Here is an 18,908-nt window from a genome sequence, read left to right as displayed (position 1 = left end):
TGTTGAATCTGACTTTGGGTAGGGACCAAGGCTCTGAGAAAGGAGAATTCAGCATATTTTTTTGCTGACAGTGCAAATAAAGATCCTTTTGTAAGAACTGTCATACCAGACAAATATATTTTCCACAGTTGGTATCTGAAGACTTTTTTTATCTGGCGAAAACTGAGGGTGCAACTCCATGACTTCAAAAGCTGTACTGGCACATGGCTTATGTGGAAACACTGACCTGGGCTGGGGAACTGCTCAGCCAGGAAAAGGGAAACATTTTTCCCTTCCAGATTTTATTCCAGCAGGATGCCTTTTCCAGTCCAATGCACCATGAAATTATGCTGTGTAGCTAAATAAATAGAATAGAATAGAATAGAATAGAATAGAATAGAATAGAATAGAATAGAATAGAATAGAATAGATGAGAACACATTATACTGGTATAATGCAAATGTTAGAAACACTCCATCATTTTCCGTGTAGATACTAATTGTGAATGTTCAGTCAATAGACTGATGAAAGTTATTAAAATATGTATTCATAGTAATTTTGATTTGGTTCATCAGAAATGTCAATATGCTAAGTAGTTTGACATTAATAACAATCCATACTCTTGCTATAATAGGGTAAAAAGGATCAAGAATGTTCCTTTTAGCTATTTCTCTATCCTGCCATTAGAAAAACCATCAATGGCAGAATTTCCTCAACTCACCAGGAAGCTCATCTCGGTGCTGAGCTGCCTTTGTAGATGGAGAGCTTTCTGTAATACTTAACTTAATAATCCTTGACTGCATATTATGTCATCCTCTTTTTTTACCTGCCCTTAAGGGTAATATAGAAAATGTGATCATGACTGGACATTTTTTCCTCAAACTGGTATATGGATATGTTTTGGTTTGAGGCTGCAGTGCTTTGAACTAAAAGAATAAATCTTATCTTACATGAAGTAATGGAGATGAGGGCATTATGCCTTCTTCCTTAACTTCATGCATAACACCATCCTTTGCAGGAATATTTGAAACTTCTTATATCGCTGCAGTATTTTCAAATAAGCAGAAGAAATCTCTCGTTCCTGTACCTCTTCCATATATACATTTGAGTATTGAATCATCCAAAGCTTCTGTTTCATTCCTTGTCCATGACAATCTTGGCTGCTAAGAATATACACATGAAATCAGGTTAACAAAAGTCTCAACCATAATGAAAATCCATGGGGAAAAAACCCTGTCCCATCTTTGCAGTGCATTCTGTTTTATTTGTATCAGCCTTCTTTCCCCACTCTTTAGCTCCACTGCAAAGTGATGGTACAGACTGGAGTTTTTGGACAGCATTAGTGACCTGCGCTGTCTCATACAGTCACCGCAGTCACTTGGTGTGTGCAGGTCATAACTGAAATGGGGACTGATGTCCACAATACCACCCTCAAAAAAAGCCTGTGGCAACAGGAAACATTTTGAGCCTTTGAATTTCCTGTTGAAAATGCCCATCCACAATTAATCAAATTCTTAATTCATGACTCTCAGATTCCTCACCAGTAGGAACTTCTCATGTAGCTACCTCAGCATTACTATCACCACCTAAGCATTACTGTCACCACCTAAGCATTACTGTCACCACCTCTGTTGGCACAGGAGGCTCCTTCTGTTCTAGAGAACACGGACTTGGCTTCAGTCATTCACACATCTATGACGCCTCAGCCAGATTACAGCAATACAACATATCTGGCCCTAACATCTTTGACAAATGGCTATGTAATATTTCCTCATCTCTTCACAGCCCTGCCCTTTGCTCCCTGTGCCTGTTTCCATTACAAAATATAATTAGGTTCAAGACCCCCGTACCAGCTTTTGGGGGAACCAGTGACCTGTGCTCAGGATATCTGAAAGATCAGCTGAAGCCTAGAAATGAAAATCCCTGCCAGCTACTCAGCTCTCCAGTAGTGGAGTCTCTCACAATTACAGTAAAGCTTCGTGGTCCAGTAAGTCACACTTCATGCAGTCCTGGCCCAAAACTATGAAATTATCTCACATAGGTTAAGAGACTTTATGAGCATCATGACATTTTGCTCGAAGTGATGTGTGTATGTCTTCAGCTTTGTCTTTTCTGTAACCACAAAGTATTTCCACACTGGGGAGCACCAGGTCAGTGAATAGGAGCTTTGTAGAAACGTAATGTTCAGCCCCTACTGGGAAAGAAGTACTTTGCTTCCCTAAATTTGCACTTCTAAACAACTCGAAAATGAGACGATAAACTAGAAACTTTATCCAGTTACTAATGGCTGGAACACTAGACAGAATTATTCTACTTCTCAGGAAGTAAACGGACTGCTTGCAGTTCTGGAACGGATTCAGAAATTGCCAGTCTTTGATAGCTGAGAGGGAAAAGTGCCAGACTGTAACACCGTGTTGAAATTCATTGCATGCTAATCCTCGCCACTCCCCATGGCAGAGTTATGGAAGGAAGGAAATAGTGACAGAGCAAAGGAAAGAATTAACAGCAGATTATAATTCACTGTCATTTCATAAGGCAAGAAAAGACATCTGCCAGTTGTGAGAGCAGATGCTGGATCAGAAAGCCCAGAGCTGGGAGACGTTGGGTAATACCTGTAACCAAACTGTGCAGGATTCTTCTTCTCCCTCTGTACACATGCTGCTGTAAACCCCTGCAGAGTTTCTTATCCTTTATTATCTTACAGTTTAACCATTCCAAGGATAATGAAAAGAATGTGAACGTTTCTACTCTTGCCTGTTATTTCATCTCACACCCAGAGCAGCTGCCTGGCACGTCCCTTCCTCCCACAAAACGCGGCTGCCACCTCCTGGCCAGGCCCCCAGCAGCCAGGTAAACGCACTTCGCTGAATGGGCTTTTCCAGCTGTTCACGCAATCAACCAAGCAAGCAAGTTGAAATTAAATTTTGCTTTGGGATGTGAAGGTCGCCTACCACAGAAGAATTTAGCTTTCAAGCTCTGCAAAACTCTTCTCTCAGTTCATAAGGATTTGCCTGAGATTTTCCTTTCATCTTCACACATGCAAATATCCTGACAGTTATCATTTATTCCAAGTCTAAAGGAGATGTTCTGCCACATGAGTCATTATTATGCTGCTTTTACATTTGAATCACAAGTTTCAGTGGCTCTTATAGGAAACCAATGTTGATCAAAACTGGAATTATGGCTTTCATTAATATTTATTATATACCAAATTAGCAGTGGAACCAAAGGCCGAGCAAAGTTCATGCGGTGTCAGGTTCCAAAGCTAGAGTTTGATATCACCTTCGGAAGATCCAAGGAATTTGCTAACTAGGAGTAAAACCTTGTTTAGAAGTCAAGCATTAAATTCTGAAAACAATTCTTTGCTCCTTGCAATCTTCAAACCAGAGCTGAATCTTTTTCTGAAGAACATGAGTTATTTTAGGTGTAAGAACAACTGTTTGATTTTTCACAGCCTGTTATGCAGAACTTTAGACTGCATGCTCATAGATCCTCCCTTTAAAGTGTATGACTAACCCACAAGAGCAGAACTATCGGATTTTTTTTCCAGCTTAAGGCCATCCTGTTGGAAACTGTAATCATATCAAAACCAAAACACCTCAGAAACTGTATTGCATTAGTGAACCTAAGAGAAACATGGGAAAAGGCTATGATGATGTTTTCCAAGCAGGACACTGATCTTCTTTTTCTTTTCAATATCAAATGTAGTATATCCCTATAACATATGCATATAATCTACATCTTACATACATGAATGCAAATAATATTGAATCTTAAAAATAAATCTTTGAATTGCTTAGATTTTTTTTTATATTTTCAGTGCTTCAATGTTAAAATGCAAAACTGGTTCATAAAACAAATTCTGTGTTCCATATCACTTGCAGTTAAGTGCGATAGGGTGGGAACAGGAACCACCTATACCAGCATGTAAAAAAATCAGCCATGTTAGTTTCAGGATTCTTCCAAAATTTATGAGGCCACTTTTTCCATCATTGATGGAGCTTGTGCAATTCAGCCCTTAGTGCTACACTTCCTCTCAGCCAGCTGAAGTAAAATGAAGGGCTGGGAACCATCCAGCTTCCCTGGACGGGCAATGAGAAGACATCTTCTCTGACATCTCTGGAGGATTCCACCTCTTCAAAGACAAGTGTCTAAGACAGTAGGTGTCTGTCTGTCCTGCAGGCAGCTGAGAGGAATTCTACCCCAGGCATCTCGAGATGGTGGTAAAACCAAAGGGCTGAACCGAGCTGATTTATCTCCATTACCAGAGGAAGGGAGGCTGACTGGATGTCCAGCTTCACTTTTTCAACATCACACAAAACTCTGCTAGACATTACTCTAGATTTCTGCATCAAGTCCATGAAATTTATCACTGTTTATACTAAGGTCAGGATCTCCCTGGGAGAAGAGAGGCCAGACTGGTCATTGCTGCGAACCTTCTTTTGTGCTGTACTATGCATCACAGACACTCTGCTTCCTGAGACAAAATCACCTTCTTCTTCCCATCCTTTCACCAAGATGAGAGACTACCTGCAGTCTGAATTACACTAGTTAATACTCACACCTGTCTTTCTACTGACCAGATGCAATGATTTACAAACACATTGGTGAAGGCTTTTCATGGGAGTGATGTTAGGATCTTCCTCTACGAGGGACAATCAAGACGACTGCATTTTCTGCTGTGGCAGGTCTAGTTCCCAGTACAATTCAGATTCTCTCTACTTTTGTCTCTCACATGCTGTCTGTGAATAAATATCTCTCAGATCAGCTTTTCTGAAGACTGAAATCATCACTAGAGATGTGTCATTTTGGCTAAAAACAGAAAATTATTCTTTCCAGTATGCTTCATCAATTAAAAAAAAAAAAAAAAAAAAAAAATGCTACAATATAGAGCAGCTGACACTTTCAGTTGTTTTTAATGAGTTTTATATTAGCTAACTGGTGCTAACTAGCATGAAGTGGGCTCACTGGTCACCAGCAGTACAACTCAGGCCTATGAACAATTTTCAGTTATCAAGAACCAGCTAAATTTAGTAGCCCACAGATTAGCAAATATCTCCCATTTGGGACCATGTATGCAAAGTGCAGGGGAACCAGGGGCAGGGTTGTTCTGCAGGTGACAGCTTTTCCACTATGATTTTTTCTGCTGAGGCTTTGTACCAAGTTCAGTGAGACTGGCAGTTAATTACTGTTTGGTATCATTGGACACTGTCCTGCTGTGGGGCAGAGGAAAGCGCTGGCAGACCAGGCTCAGCCCAGTTGTGACAGGGACACGAATGTTTCCACAGCTGCGGTTTCCTCTCCAAGGCAGGATTTTTCAGGAAGACCACATTTTCAGCTGGGTTTTGTCTAGTTTCCAGTGTAATTCTGGTTCTCTCCACTTTTGTCTGTCACAAAACAAGTAGTACAAACAGTAAAATGAATGTCGAGCCCCGAGTTGAAGGAACCTGCCTTACTCTTTGTTATTTCACTTTGTAACTCAGGAGTTCTACCATTATATTTGAGATGTTGCTAAATATCTGAAACAGTTCTACAAGGCTTTTGCTTTGCATATAATTAATTAGAATAGTGAGATCTTGCCTCTGAGCTGTACAACTCACCACATGCAGCCACGTATCACCTTGTAAAGGGGAAATAAGTTGAGTGTAACCTATTCTTATTTTTGTTAGCTTTAAAAGCAACATGTAGAGCAAAGTTCTATATGTACTGATGCTATTTGCATTTTCAAAGGGAAGATTTTCATTAGTGAGGTTAAAAATTAACACTGGATCTGCATTTTATTTATTCCATTTACAGCTGTATAACACAAAGCATGGCTGTGATCAGGGAAACTGCTTTGAGGGCAGAATTTGCTCTTCCACGTGCTCCACACAAAATATCACAATCATTTCTATTTCTCCCTCTCAGTCAGGCACACCATTTCTGAACTGTTGTCTGGCATTTGAAAAAAAATGAGCTGCACCAGCTGTCAGGCTTTTCCATCTTCCCACCTGTTTTAGGAAAGACAAGTTTTTCTGTGAACAAATAGCTAATGAGCTCACAAGAAGTAAGAGCCCAGTCCAGATACAGAACAGAAAGTAATATAAAAATTAAAAAAAACACTGAATATTAATTCCTAGGACAATTTTCAAGCATCTGCTCTGAGATACTGTAGATATATTTTACTACTTTAGCATTCTAGAGTTATTTTTACTCAGTATATAATTTGTGGTAAAGCATCCTGCTTTTTCTGCCAAGGATTAATAAAAGGACTGGGGGGCTGGGGAAACAGTTAAGAGAGGCTGCGACACCCAACAGGCAAGAACATAATATTGCCTGTCTCTAGCAAGATGCACTTGAAAAATCAAACATCATGGCAGGAGAAAAAGGCATACTTGGCAGTAATTGGAAAAAAGAAAAAAAAAAAGAAGATTTTAAATTATTCTTCCTTTTTGCTTGCTTAGTTAAGTCTTTAAATCAGGTCTGGAATGCATAGTTCACAGCTCTGGAAAAGAAAGCAAACCTCTGCAGCAGAAGCCACAATATGTGTGTGTGGCGAGTTAGGAAAGACATTTCTCCATGTAGTGCTTGGAAAACAACACAACAGCAACAACAGTGTAGGTGAAGGATCAGGGAGGAGCGATCCCCAGTGGAGCATTTCCCAAAGGCCCCAGCACAAAGAACTGGAGCCAAGAAAGCCAAAAGTGAGCACTGCCCTCAGCATGGAGCCTCCTGGCAGGAGCCGGGCAGCAGAGCTCTGCTGGGCAACCCTACTGTGATGTCCACATCTGCCGTCTTCACCAAGGCCGGTGGCAGGTGGGACATCTCTCCTGTAGCCAGAGAGACACCAGGAAGGGGCTGCAGACATATTCCAGGCCTCTCTCTTCTCTTTTCTCCTTGCTAAGTATACTGGTCATAGTTAGGAAATGAGAGAAAAATGCCAGCGAGCAACTGTTGCCATAATTCATTTTCTTTACACACATTTTCAGAAGAGGCAAAACCCAAAGGCTCTTTCTCTGCACAGTTTTATAGAAAATTGTACAGCCATAAACAGCAAGGTTTATTTGCAATCATCTCTTTAGAAAGAATGAGAAAGTCTGTCATTAAAGAAATACATGGAAAATTACAGAACTAAGAGATATTCCTCATGCAGATGATGCACTTGCATGTGAGCCTTGTCTCCTGTCAGAGATGACCAAGACTCTTCTCTGTGTTTTGGCTCTCCAGTGTGTGCCTCACTCTGTCAAGACAGAAATGACTCTTCTAGGCTTCTTGAACATTCCAAGTGAGCATTCTCTGCAAATAACAGACATAAAACTTCCTTCCTTCATTGAGCGAAACAGAACGAGCACTCATGTGTTACAGACATTGTCACTTCACACAGATGTGAACTCAAAATCAATCTTTCACACAAACAAGTTACTGCAATTTTTGTCAGATGTTTACTAGGAGTATATTGCTTTCTGCTTTCTTAGCTTCTTTTAAGAAATGCTAACTAACCCCATAGCATTTCACTGTAGAGAAGGAAAAACACAAACTTAATACAATAACAAATCTTAAGCACATTAACTTTAATACAGAAATTCTTAATATACTGGAAAGGTATACAATATTTACATGTTTTGCCTTAGCTTTTCAAATATTATCTGGATTTGCTCTTTTTCTTTTCAGAAGAAGACAAACTGTTCTTGGGTAAAGACTACTGGTGTCTTTAATTATAATATTAAAAATAGTCATGAGTGTAAATTGTTTCCATTGAGCCTTAAGTAGTAATTTGTTAGTCTTTATACATTTCACAAGTACCACATTGGAAGTGCCACATGAGAAAGTTGATCTGTACCAAGCTGCAAGAACAAGTCAGATGTAGGACAGTCTGTGCATCTCTCCGCGTTAGCTGGCAATTAATTCTCATTAGTGGCCACCACCACTGCATTCAGGCAAGCAGGACTGATGGCACAAGCTGTTCGCCACGGGAGGTGACGAGCAGCCTCAACGAGGCACAGCTGGGTGTCACCCGCATGCCAAACCCACCCGAGCCAGCACTGATTGTACACTGAGATCTGGCTTTAAGAAAAATGCAGATACACTGGCCTCTTTTATGCTAGAATATCATCCTAGGAGAAGAAAATCCACTTTAGGTTCCTTTCATGATTATTGGGTTTTGTTTCAGTTCAAAATATAGACGTCCGTACTGATTGTAGTGAAAGAGCTGTCATGACAAAATGAAAGATATACTGTACAGGGCTTTCTTCTTATGTAAAGAATGCAAAATGATATTGGGTGATTCACTGTAAAAGGAATCTGAGAAGGAGAAATGAAATTTGGAAATAGTTAATAGATTGCTACATTCGTTGCAAACTAAAATGAATTTTTGATGTGCATATTTTGCAGTGTTTTTCTTAGCGGCCAACTCTTTTTCATTCTTAAAAAAAATGTATTGTTATTGTATCAGGCTAAATGTACTTGCGGTATTTCAAGGCAAAGATACCGTGTATATTTAAAGCACTTCAGGATCTTGAAGTTAGAAAAAAAATCTGCATTTTTATTCTTTTTACTTATAAAAATGTGATTTTTACAAGACCATGTGATTTCACAATGGCTGATGTAAGCACTGGCATGAATCCAATAAAGCCTTTGCCTTGAGGGGCTCAGGAGAGCACTTAAACTAAAGGAGGAGCTTTAAAAACTCAAAGGTTGTTTTGCCAAAAAGTAATTTTAGATGTGGCCATCCTATATGGGCACAGACCCTACACACAGCCTCTGCAGACTGGCATAGAGAGAATGCAGTTCTGCTATTCTGTAAGATAATAAAGGTTGCTTTGTGTCTGGGTATTTCAGCGCACGCTACTTACACAGCTGTGGTTCACAGAAATCACCAGACACTGCACTTGATAATTTGAATTTATGCAGTTCCTTTTGTTTCGTTTTTACATGACTGAGAGTAAATCTCAAACCTTCTGACCCACGTTGAACAAAACATCAAAGAATTCCAGTGACTTATATTTGTTATTGAAATAAATGGATCTATGACTTTCTGACTCACAGACTGAGACGGGAGGTGTATTAAACTATTTGGAAAGTATTTTCCGGTGGTAAGTTTTTATTTATTATGAAACAGCTCCTTGGGTGTGTTCTCTTGTGCAGCTGTGTCATGGGGTGTGGGTCAGACACCTGGCACGTTCACCACGTCAGGTACGCTCTGCCACAACCACATGCGGAGCAAACTTCACTTGGGAGTTCAGGACTGTTTGCCCTTAACAATTAATCTATCTAGACAAATAAAGGAGCTTTCCACTTAATTTGTATGTTAGTTTATGAACAAGAAGTTCCCAACTAAGAGAACTTGTTTTAATGGGACTATTAATATGAATTTGCTTAGAATAGGATTTAACCCCCAAATTTACAAATAAGTTGAGACTGTATTTAGCCCTAGAAATAACATGATAAATTTTCCTGAATTTGTACGTATAACCGAACTGAATTCAGTAGAATCATGCTTGTGTAACAAAGTTGAATTAGTTAATTATTCCGCATCTGAAACTATGTATTGCAAATTGCAAAATTAAATATATCCAGTGAGCGTCATCTTCTTACGTATTGTATGCATGATAATCACGTTTAGATTTTTTTTTAATTGAACTTAAATGAAAAGTAGAAGTCTTAAACATCACAACAAGTTTTCTGAAGAACATGCGTAAAAAATGTTTGAATTTGATCTGGTATGCTTGACTAACACACTAGGATTTCTGGAATGTTTGCAGCCTGGAACTGTTTATGCACAAAATAATTTGTAGATATCCATGACTGTACTTACGTGCCTAAATAACAGCTGTAAAATATGCCTGTAAATACACATATTAAACCTTAAAATTTATTTAATGGATTCTATTTAATCCACATGTCCTTAAAGAGACATAAATATGTACTACAGCATTGCCTCCGATCCTGAAGCCTGTATTGCAAATACAGATTTAAGACTCTTGTATGAGCATATTAAATGAAGCTGGAAAGGCCTTGAGAGGGCATGAAATTCCATTTCCTCAAATGGTGTTTTAGCTTGTGGATTTATTGAAGTTACACCTCATATAAATAAATATTTTCACGTGGATTATTGAGAACTATTAAGTACCCAGACCTGGTTGACTTACATTGATTTTAATTTCTAATCAAATAATTTTTATTTATATTCAGCAGCCTTATACTTAGTCGAGGAGTAAAAATTATTCAGGCAAGTCTGAATCATGGTGATTCAGCCATCTTCAAATCTAGGTGAAATAAACACGTCTCACATTTTAAACCCTAACCTCTATTATTTGGCTTGCGGATACTTACTGGGCCAGAGTTACGCCTTTCAGCATGTGATTAAAACATGCACTTTGTCCACGTCCATGGATTTTGAAACACAATCCTTTAGCAATCTGGCAGCATTTCTGGCTTTGTTAGCACAGGGCATTGCTTAGGAAAGCTCCTCTGCAATGCTGTCATTGCCCGGTCCAAAATCCTTTCAAAATAATAGAAAGGCTTCCGAGGGCTTAATCCAGGAGCCCGTCGGGCCCATGGCCGGGCTGTGTGGGCAGGTGGAGCTGGAGGCTGGAGTGGGAATCGCAGCACAGCAAAGGCCAACAGGCACCAAAACTATTTCAGCTGTGGCCTGAAACTGGCTTTTCAGTGCACAAGCGATGGAGCGGGAAATGCCTCTGTTTCAGATGGACTAACATTGATTATACATTTGCATTCTATGTATTTTAAAATTGAGTCAGCGCGAGGTTTCTAATATCCCCTGTGTCTGTGGCTTCTGTGGAGATGTATAAGTAAGGAACCGATTTCCAAGGAAAATGCCTTTTTTTCCATATGATCCCACTCGATGGCTACACATTGAACAAGACAGGGCTTTCGCGTCACACACGAAGGAACAGAAATTCTGCATGACCCTCCCTTAATTAAAAGCTCGTTAGCTCTCCGGGCTCGCTGTGTGGCCGGGCAGCACCGGCGCGGGGGCCGGGGACCAGCAGGCGGGTCAGTCGGGCGGGAACAGCCCGTCAGTCAGGCCCGCGCAGCAAACACGAGGTTTATTCATTGAAAAGGACTCTGCGATGCAGCAGCGGCTTCAGGAACATGAGGGCTGGCCCCATGTTATGTTTTACGTCATAGAACAGGCGCTTCGCTTCGCCTTCCTGCTGCGGCCGCGCCAGGTGGGGAAGGGGGAAGCCTCCCGGGGGCACCGCAGGGCGCACCCCGCTCCGGCTCGGAAATGCCACTCGGACCGCCTCCTGCTCCCGCAGCCCGCTGCCCCCCGCCGTGCAGCCTCCCCCGGTGTGCAGGGGCCCGGCACCGGCCCGGCTCCTCCGCCGGGGCCGCGCAGGGGACGAGCCGCTCCCGGGGCCTCACGGACGGACCGGCCCCCTCAGGCAGCGCGTGCGAGTCCCTTCAGCCGCCCGAGGGCTGGGCGGGAAGCGGCGCGCGCCGGCCGCCTCCTTCCGCGTGCGGGCCGGGGGCGGGGCCGCGCGCTGCACCGCCCGCATGGCCCCGCCCCCCGGCCCCGCCCCCGCAGCCCGGCTGGAGCGCGCAGGAACATGGAGGCGGCGGCGTGGGCGGGCGCCCGGGCGGGGGGCGCGGGGCGGTAGCGAGCCCACCGGCCGCCTTCCCTCAGCCCCGCCGCGCCCGCCCCCGCCGCTCCTTAAGAGGCGGGAGAGGGGGGCTGCCGGCCTCCGCGCGGGGAATGGCGGTCCCGGGCCCTCCGCAGCTCCCGTGGCTGCGGCTGGGCCCGCGGCTGCGGGCCGGGCTGGAGGTCGCGCTGCGGGTGCCCAGCCTGTTCCTCATCGACGCCATCTTCAACTCGGCCCCGCTGCCCGGGGGCTCCCTGAGCGCCGCGCTCCTGGGCGTGCTGCTGCGGCTGCTGGGTGAGACACCTTCCCCTCCCACCCCGCCGCCCTTCCCCGCCCGCCGCGCAGCTCCGGCCTTGGGGTGCCGGGGGGTCGGCAGCCCAGCCGGGCCGCGCTCCGGGCCCGTCCTCGCCGCCTCTGCCCCCGCTGGCCTTGTTAGAGCCGCGGGCAGCGCAGGGCGCCGCTTCTGTCCCCCAGCGCCGCGCCGGCTGCTGCCGCGCCTGCCGCTCTCCTGCCCTGTCTCTCGCCCCTTCCCTCCGCTCCGAGTCTCTGCCCGGGGTCGGTCATCCCCCCCCACCCCAGCGCCTGCACCCCAGTGCCGTGTGCTTTCCATCCCCGGCTCCCAGCGCCCATCCGGGAGGGACGGGCCGGGCCGGCCCCTCTGCCTCCCGCCGCTGCCCCCGCGGCGGTGTCAGCCCCGGAGGCGCAGGGACGCGGCGGAGCGGAGCCCCGGGCGTGGCGGGGCCGCTCGCCATGTGCGCGGGGGCTCGGGGCCGTGGCCTGCGCCGCGGCGGAAAACGTGACTCCGCGGGTATAGATTATTATGGCTTTGAAAGCGTTATGGATAGCGTAATGTCTTCCCGAAACACGCTGCCAAATCCTTATTTTAGGAAGAGCAGTTCAGATATGCAGGAAATGTGGTTCCCAAATGGAAGAGAAGTCTCTTGAAACTTGCCGTTCGTTATTTTTAGGCTTTTTTTTCTTCCCTGGGATGAAGGCTGAGAATGGCTGGTGTAACTAGGTGATACTATTTTCAGTATTATTTGTAAGCGTGGGTTCCAGCTGGGTTGGAGCCCTGTTGTGCTGACTGCCGTGCTGGCGATGCCGCATCGTGGAGCTGCGGATCCTGAGGCGGGAAGGAAAGAAAAATCCAAAATGCAGCTAGAGTTTCTTGCAGGCCTGTGACGTGTTGGTGGCGTGTTTTGTTTGATGGTTATAGCAGAAAAAAAATCGGAAGGAAGTAGGTGGTATGGCTGTTGGGAAGAGCGGTGAAGAGCAAGGGTGCGCAGTGAGAGGTGCAGTGGTGACGGCATTGCAGAAGTTGAGGAGCGCAGGAGAACCAAGGGTAACCCATAGCGAGCCGGGGGTGAGAGGAGAGCAAAGAGAGAAAGTGACAAAGCAGGCACTTGGCTTGGGTGGCTCCTGCTTCGGTAAAGGGTGCCGGTTGATGTCACTGCTGGTGTGAGCAGTGAGGCGATCCTGACTTGCAGCCTTGGCCTGGCCTTGCAGCCGTACCTCTGGGACGGAGAAGAGGTGCCTCCTCCCGCTCCCCGTATTCTGGAATCACTGTTTCCCACTGAAAATTCCTTTTTAAAAACATTGCATTGAAGTGCCTTACCAGCGTAACTTTAGGAGTCCTTTGTCGGATGAGCCAGGGGCTGTAGAAGTGCCTTGAAATTAATCCCACGTACATCCCACTCGCCCTTCGGTGGGTGTGTTATTTGGTGATCTCTAAGTGTGTGATATTGGGATTAACAGATTAAGGCGCTTTCCAGGATTGTGTTTATGTGATCACTTTCCTAGAGGGGTTTGGGAGAAGAAGTGGGTAATCTCTGCCTCCTACAAAAGAGCTTTGGGAACAGATTATGCCAAGAGACTTATCTTGCACTTTGAATCGAGGGGTCTGTGGTTCTTGCCTTTCCAAAATTAAAGAAAAATTAAAATGTAACCACTTAATGTTAAAGATCTTCCCTGTGGTTCAGACAACAGAGTGCTTTTGCATCTATTTTTTCCTCATCTGAATTTAAGGATTACAGGGTTGGGGTTTTGCTGTTGTTCAGATAAACCAAAAATACTCAGTTTTGGATCATTCTGTATTTAAATAGTGAGGAAGTTGCCCTTTTAGTTACCATTTTCAGGCTTTGAAAGACTGATCCAAATTTTTCCTGCAGCACAATATTATTTAGCGTAGGATAAACATGCATTTTACATTCTAGATACAAAGATTGTTGCTCTGGAGAGATTTGGTGGCTTTCAGGGGTGCTGTTGAACAACTCTGAAGTATTCCGTGAGCACAGCTCTTCAAGAACACCAGTAGATATCTGATGATTTATTTTTAAGAAGTTTTAATGCAGGATTCCTCAGGTGGATTATTCCATCACGTATTTTCTATACAAGTACATAGAGTTACAGCACAGAACCAAGTTCTATGACTGGAGCGCAGTTTTTCTTTTTTTATTAACCTTGCTTTGTCTCCAGCACAATGTTTATTTACCTTTCATACCATTGCATGTGATTTTTTTTTTAAGTCTCTCATTTCCAGCAGAACCACCAGCCCCAGGAGTGTGAGATTGTAACTTCAGACTGCAGCCCATCCTCAGCGAGGACACTGATTTTGGAGAGGGTTACTATAGATACTATAGGCTGTAGAAAGATGTGGAAGCAAACAGAACAGCTGGGACTAGGGGCAAAAAATCATTTGTCAGTTCCACATGATTAAAATATTTATGTGTAATTGAACTCTGCAACTGACTGGAAGTTTAATCCGAGGTAGTGTGCTACTGTACTGACAAATTGCAGGAGTTAAAGGAAAATAAGAGACACAAATTATTTTAAAAGTAAATGTTTGTGGTTTGATTAAATGCTGTGTTGAGAGGCCATACTGTAGACAGTTGGTGATGGGGTGGCACAGGGAGGAACAGTAAAGATGAGAAGAAGTATAAACAGAAATAGGAGACGCATCTTCTCAAAGTTGCAGAGGGAAGATGGGAAAAGATTTGCTGTTTGGTGGCACAGGCAGGAACAGTAAAGATGAGAAGAAGTATAAACAGGAGATGCATCTTCTCAAAGAAGGAACTGCAGAGGGAAAATGAGAAAAGATTTGCTGTTTGGTGAACACTTTGCAGGATGACACAAGTGGCGATGGGAAAGAGGAGAGGAGCGCTCACCTCCCCTCCCGACACTTGAGAAACCTCCTGTAGTCTTTGAGGTTCCTTTGGGGGGTTTTTGACTTTTCCACACAAGTGCTGACAGAAATGCTTTCTCTCTTGTTAGTCCCCCTTTAGAGGAACCACTAGGCCTGGCTTTTCTGTGGGCTCACTCTAGTCCAGGACTAAAAAACAGTTTTTAGGGATGTCTTGCATGTGGAACACCGGTGTTTTAGGGTGACCTGTAGTGTCCAAACACAGGCCTGTGACTGCAACTGTCAGGAAGAAAAATAAGTTCTGTTAGCAGGTGTGTTTCAGAGCAGCCTGCTTAGTTCAAAATGTGTCTCCTTCGGCATAAATGATCAGAATTATGTAAATAACGAGCTGTTACAGGCATGTGAGCCTTTTCCGTGACTTCTGAGGGAAGGCCAAGGGTACAACCTTGTCAGCAGTGTTACTTTTCCTGTAGTGTTCATGGTGGTATGTATGCATGAAAAGCAATAAAATTGTCCGGCTTATTTAAAAATAAGTGCTGTATGTAATGAATATGCTGCTTTTCATGCAAGAACTGAACTATGATACAAGGCACTTTCTGAAAACGGATTGAAGCTTTTCCTCGGTCAACTTCACAAGGTTACGAGGTTAATGATTAGTTGAGGAGAGTGGTTTTATATCAGCCAGTGCTGCTGGCAAACAAGACTGATAAGGAGCATTAAGAACTTTTTTGTAGTCTGTCTTTTGCTGTTGAATCATGTTGACCCTCTCCCATCTATTCAGTTCAGGGTGGGTGGTGGTGTTTGGGTTTTTTTTTGATACAGGCAACTGGTAACACTACTGGTGGAATCAAATACTGGTTCTTAGAAAAAAAAATATTCCATGATCAAGATACCATGGCTTAAAAAAAAAAAAAATATATATATATATATATATATGATATGTTTTTTTTATTTTCAAACATTTGATTATGGAGGATTTGGAACAATCTAAAATACAGTCGTCAGAAAAGACAGATGCTGTCCTTGAGCAGAAAGAGGATTACTTGGATTTCATTAGTTTTAGTAAGGAGATTGAAAGCAACTTATAATCAAATATAAGTTGTAGAGATTGAAATCTCTCCAAGCTGGTTTGGATGAGAAAGCAGTTGCATTGACTGGAATCTGATTGAGAAGCCCAAAACAAAGGCAATGTGTTTCTTGAAGGAAAAGAATGTTTAAGGAAGTGAATCTAGTGATAAATGCAGTTTAATTTAATGTCTGTTAGGGCAGAGCCACTACCTATTGACTACATAGTGATGCAGTTCAAAAGTTGCACTACAGAAGGACTTGACTGCAAGGTCATAAGATACCAAAGTACTGCAGATGCTGTGACAGGATTTCTCATAGGAAGGTGCAGACTTCCCAGTCGTGGTCAGGATGTGTTCACAGTCAGTATGAGGGGAAGGTCAGCAAACAGGAATGTCAAGATCTAAATCTGAGTTCTAGCAAGTAAGATGCAAGTTTGCACTGGCATTGGCAAAGAGGCGATTGGTGCGGCTTTGGGTTCTGTGTACAAAAGCTTTATATTGCAGAAGGTCTTTTCCATGAGGCTTTTGTTTCAGGATGCCTTATCAGAAATGAAGGCAAACTGAAGGGAGTTGAAAGAAGAGTGCCCTCCCCCCAGTAAACTACAGCAATTGTTGAGGTTTTTTCCCATTAAAGGGTTTAGCTAAACTCTTTTGGTGACTTATCTTTAGTGTTCCAGCTTGGACATCTGTAGTTGAATGCTGTGGTCAAGTGAATGAGGGTACTTAATAATGAATGAGTAGAACTTTCTTTGCATATAAAGGTGATGCTATATCTGGCAATTCTCTTCTGCTTTTAGAACTTGTCTACCCTTAAATTTCAAGACTAAGGCTGGGAGTTGTTACTGCTCTAGTCTGAAACTGCAGATGAACTTAACAGTAATTGTGACTGAATGCTGGCGGTGGCTTTGCATCGCAGCTGCAGCACACAGATGTATTAAAAGCAGAGATCATATCATCCTCTTGCCTGTTTTCTGAAAAGGGCACCCTTGGTAAAGTTACAAGTGACTAATTGGGAAGCGATACATGAAATGTCACTCCAGAGTTAACAGGTTAAAATCAGTTGCTGAATTTCTGCTGAGAACTAAATGATTTCCATCTGTTTTTAGGTGTCTTTGTATCCAGTGTTGTTCTGGTCTTACAACAGCGAGCACTTTTCAAGTTTTACATGATCGCCTCGGCATTCCTGCTGGCTGTGACTTCAGTGTTGGTGAATTACTATGCTGCTTTGCACATAAACTTCTACAGTGCCTACTACACAGCTGCATTCGGAATTCAGATCTTCCCTCACAAAGGACCTTCGCTATGGATGGTACTTTCCATCCTTCAGCTCACCTTTGGAATCGGATATGTTACACTGCTGAACGTGCAGTCCGTATACTCGCAACTCATCATCTTGGATATACTGATACCTGTCATTGGCTTGGTTGTTGAATTACCTTTAAATGTCCGGCAGACGCTAGTTTTTATTTCAGGCCTAGTTCTGACACTAAATACCACAGTCATTCTAGTTCAGAAAATTAAATGGTTCTATTATTCGATGCGATACGTCTACCTGCTGGTGAGGCACATGTATCGCATTTATGGATTACAGCTATTGATGGAAGATACATGGAAAAGGATTCGGTTTCCAGCTGTCCTGCGTGTCTTCTGGCTAACAAGACTCACAGCACAGGCTGTGGTGTTAACATATGTTGTGAAGATGGCTGAAACGAATACAGAAGAAAAATTCTTCCTGATATCATGGGATAACTGCTGGGAACTGATCTGCAGTCTGATCATAAGCGGGTGTGACTCAACTCTAACCGTGTTGGGCATGAGTGCCGTCATTTCCTCAATAGCGCATTATTTGGGACTCGGGATCTTGGCCTTCATTGGATCGACTGATGAGGATGACAAAAGGCTTGGTTTTGTAGCACCTGTCTTGTTTTTCATTCTGGCTTTGCAGACTGGTTTAAGTGGACTGAAACCAGAAGAACGATTAGTTCGCCTGAGTCGAAACATGTGCCTTTTGTTAACGGCAGTTCTGCATTTTATCCATGGAATGACAGACCCCGTGCTGATGTCTCTCAGTGCCTCCCATGTGTCATCATTTCGCAGACACTTCCCTGTACTGTTTGTTTCCGCTTGCCTTTTCATCCTGCCAGTTCTGCTCAGTTACATCCTCTGGCACCACTATGCACTAAACACGTGGCTTTTTGCGGTTACAGCATTCTGTGTAGAGCTTTGCCTAAAGGTAATAGTTTCTATCACTGTTTATATATTGTTTATGATTGATGGCTACTATAATGTGCTATGGGAAAAACTTGATGATTATGTCTATTATGTTCGTTCAACTGGCAATATTATTGAGTTTATATTTGGAGTCATCATGTTTGGCAACGGAGCCTACACAATGGTTTTTGAGTCGGGAAGTAAGATTCGCGCTTGCATGATGTGTCTGCACGCATACTTCAACATCTACTTGCAAGCAAAGAATGGCTGGAAGACTTTTATAAATCGCCGGACTGCTGTTAAGAAAATAAACTCGCTTCCAGAGGTAAAAGGAAGTCGGTTACATGAAATAGATGATGTCTGTGCCATCTGCTACCATGAGTTCACCACCTCTGCTCGCATCACTCCATGTAACCATTATTTTCATGCACTTTGTCTTCGCAAGTGGCTGTACATTCAGGACACTTGCCCCATGTGCCATCAGAAAGTGTATATTGAGGACAAGGAAAATGCCAACGTCTCTAACAACAATGGGTTTGTGGCACCAAATGAAAATCCTGTACAAGTTGCAGAAGGAGCTGCTGCTGCTGAAAATGAATTAAATGAAGATAATGACAGTTCCGATAGTGATGAGGAAGACGATGACTGTGTGGCACAGCACTTGAATGAGACTCTTAATGCTGACTCTAATTCTCTTGGCGATTAAGATGTCCTTTACTAAGCCGCGAGGTATTTGTTTAAGATAGACTTCAACAGAATAAAAGTATCACTTTGTAGTTATTGTACTTAAGCACAACAGCAGTATCTCAGTGTCCAGTCTGTGAATGGTGGTTGTTTACTGTGGTGTGTGCTACTGTAAATATACCTCTAATGTTCGCTGGTCTCTTTCATGACCACCTTAAAATTATGTACATTATTGTACATGGA

General features: G+C 43.3%; 1 protein-coding gene across 1 annotated transcript; it reads left to right on the top strand.

The window, feature by feature from the left end:
* The first annotated feature begins 11,548 nt into the window (after positions 1–11,548).
* On the top strand, positions 11,549–18,853 carry RNF139 (ring finger protein 139). The gene is made up of 2 exons (XM_080339747.1): positions 11,549–11,858; positions 16,877–18,853. The coding sequence occupies exons 1-2, from the start codon at positions 11,678–11,680 to the stop codon at positions 18,685–18,687; spliced, it is 1,992 nt and encodes a 663-aa protein (XP_080195873.1). The 5' UTR covers positions 11,549–11,677; the 3' UTR covers positions 18,688–18,853.
* Positions 18,854–18,908: the final 55 nt, after the last annotated feature.

The sequence above is a fragment of the Nesoenas mayeri genome, assembly GCF_963082525.1.
Source record: "Nesoenas mayeri genome assembly, chromosome: 2".
Classification (NCBI taxonomy): domain Eukaryota; kingdom Metazoa; phylum Chordata; class Aves; order Columbiformes; family Columbidae; genus Nesoenas; species Nesoenas mayeri.
Note: the sequence above shows the minus strand (reverse complement) of the source record. Positions and strands in the feature narration are given on the sequence as shown.

What these genes read in the sequence shown, in the direction of transcription:
- RNF139 (XM_080339747.1), top strand. Translation starts at nt 11,678, where the DNA reads ATGGCGGTCCCGGGCCCTCCGCAGCTCCCGTGGCTGCGGCTGGGCCCG. An exon ending in CGTGCTGCTGCGGCTGCTGG is followed by an intron (nt 11,859 to 16,876) that starts GTGAGACACCTT and finishes ATCTGTTTTTAG; the next exon opens with GTGTCTTTGTATCCAGTGTT.